This window comes from Bombina bombina, chromosome 4, assembly GCF_027579735.1.
Source record: "Bombina bombina isolate aBomBom1 chromosome 4, aBomBom1.pri, whole genome shotgun sequence".
Lineage (NCBI taxonomy): Eukaryota > Metazoa > Chordata > Amphibia > Anura > Bombinatoridae > Bombina > Bombina bombina.
The window spans coordinates 800344830-800346527 of NC_069502.1; the positions used below are offsets into that span (position 1 = coordinate 800344830).

The window sequence follows — 1698 nt, forward strand, 5'->3', positions numbered from 1 at the left end:
CCTCTACAGCCACATTTTATATATATATATATATATATTTATAGTTATTTATTTATATAATGGTTTTCACAATTTTCACAATTAATGCACAGACATGTTGCATATCTGGATACACTATAAATTTATTAAAAGACTTCCAGTTTTGTAAATAAAGGAACTAACAGTCAAAACAATATTGTTATATACATCTACTTATTTTTTTTTAACTATTTGAGACACAAATCTCTGTGTGTATATTACATCTGTATAATCATCATATTCTAGCACCCGGCAACTCTTGTGCTATTAGTCCCAGTAAAGTCACCTACAGGCACTGATGTATTTGTCTTAAAGTCACTGTGTGTTACTATATGACAAATAAACATGTGCTTAGTTGTACATTGTACTTTTAGGTCTGATTTTCCAAATTATATAGAAAGTGAATGCACCTAAACAGCGAGATGCACTGAGCAGCCTTCACATTCCTGACACATTAACTCATCTAATGGCTGTTTATTGACAAACTTCTGTGCTTTACAGACAGGGAACCTGCAGAGTGGGACATATAATACCTGTGTGTGTGAGGGAGACACCACCAGATCAATAAGTAACAAAATAATATAAATTTACTGCAGCTCAAGAAACACAAACACAGAAGTATTTGTCAGAGCTGAGAGGCAAACGCAACTGAGTTACAGTAACCAATAAGAATGTAGCTCTATCAGGCGCTAGCCAATCATAGACACCCCGGTCTCTATATAAACAGCTGAGCTTCCTTTACCAGATATTCACTATCAGCGTTGAACAGAGAATTGTGATGGCAGAGACCGCACCAGCCGCACCTCCTGCTGAAAGCGCCACTCCTGCCAAGAAGCAGCCGAAGAAGAAGGCGGCTGTATCTGGGGGAGCCAAGAAAAGCCGCCCAGTAAAGTCCGGTCCCAGCGTGTCCGAGCTGATTTTCAATGCTGTATCCGCTTCTAAAGAGCGCAGCGGGGTCTCCCTGGCAGCTCTCAAGAAGGCTCTGGCTGCGGGAGGTTACGATGTGGAGAAGAACAGCCGCCTCAAGGTGGCGCTCAAAGCCTTGGTGAGTAAGGAGCGGCTCGTCCAGCTGAAAGGCAGCGGCGCCTCCGGCTCGTTCAAGCTGAACAAGAAGCAGCTGCAGAGCCAGGAGAAAGCGGCCAAGAAAAAGGCGCCAGCAGCAAAGGCCAAACCCAAGAAAGCAGCAAAGCCAAAGGGGACAGCGGCCAAGTCCCCCAAGAAGGCTCCATCAGTGCCAAAGAAAAGCCCCAAAAAGGTCAAGAAACCTGCGGGCAAAGCCAAGGCCGCTCCTGCAAAAAGCCCGAAGAAGCCTAAAGCCGCCAAGCCAAAGAAGGTAGCAAAAAGCCCCGCTAAGAAAGCTGCCAAGAGTCCGGCTAAAAGGGCCGCTAAACCCAAAGCCAAGAAGGCGGCTGCTAAAAAGTGATCCATCTTACTGCTTATTCCTCACACCCAAAGGTTCTTTTAAGAGCCAGCAACTCGTTCAAAATGAGCTGTGATCTTTCCATTCACTGTAATGCAATCAAAGTGAATCTACTAATAATTTTAAACAATCAGCAATCAAAATTGGCATCAGTTTATTAACAAAGACCAATATCATCCAAACACTTTTGTATTATACAACAAACAATATTTGACATTCTATTCAGTGACAAATACATTGTGTCTCTCACACACATAGGT

The 1698-nt window shown here is 43.1% G+C and overlaps 1 protein-coding gene across 1 annotated transcript; it reads left to right on the forward strand.

Annotated features, from left to right (window-relative positions):
* The first annotated feature begins 796 nt into the window (after positions 1-796).
* Positions 797-1441, forward strand: LOC128655602 (histone H1C-like). The gene has a single exon (XM_053709193.1). The coding sequence runs from the start codon at positions 797-799 to the stop codon at positions 1439-1441; it is 645 nt and encodes a 214-aa protein (XP_053565168.1).
* Positions 1442-1698: the final 257 nt, after the last annotated feature.

What these genes read in the sequence shown, in the direction of transcription:
- LOC128655602 (XM_053709193.1), top strand. Translation starts at nt 797, where the DNA reads ATGGCAGAGACCGCACCAGCCGCACCTCCTGCTGAAAGCGCCACTCCT.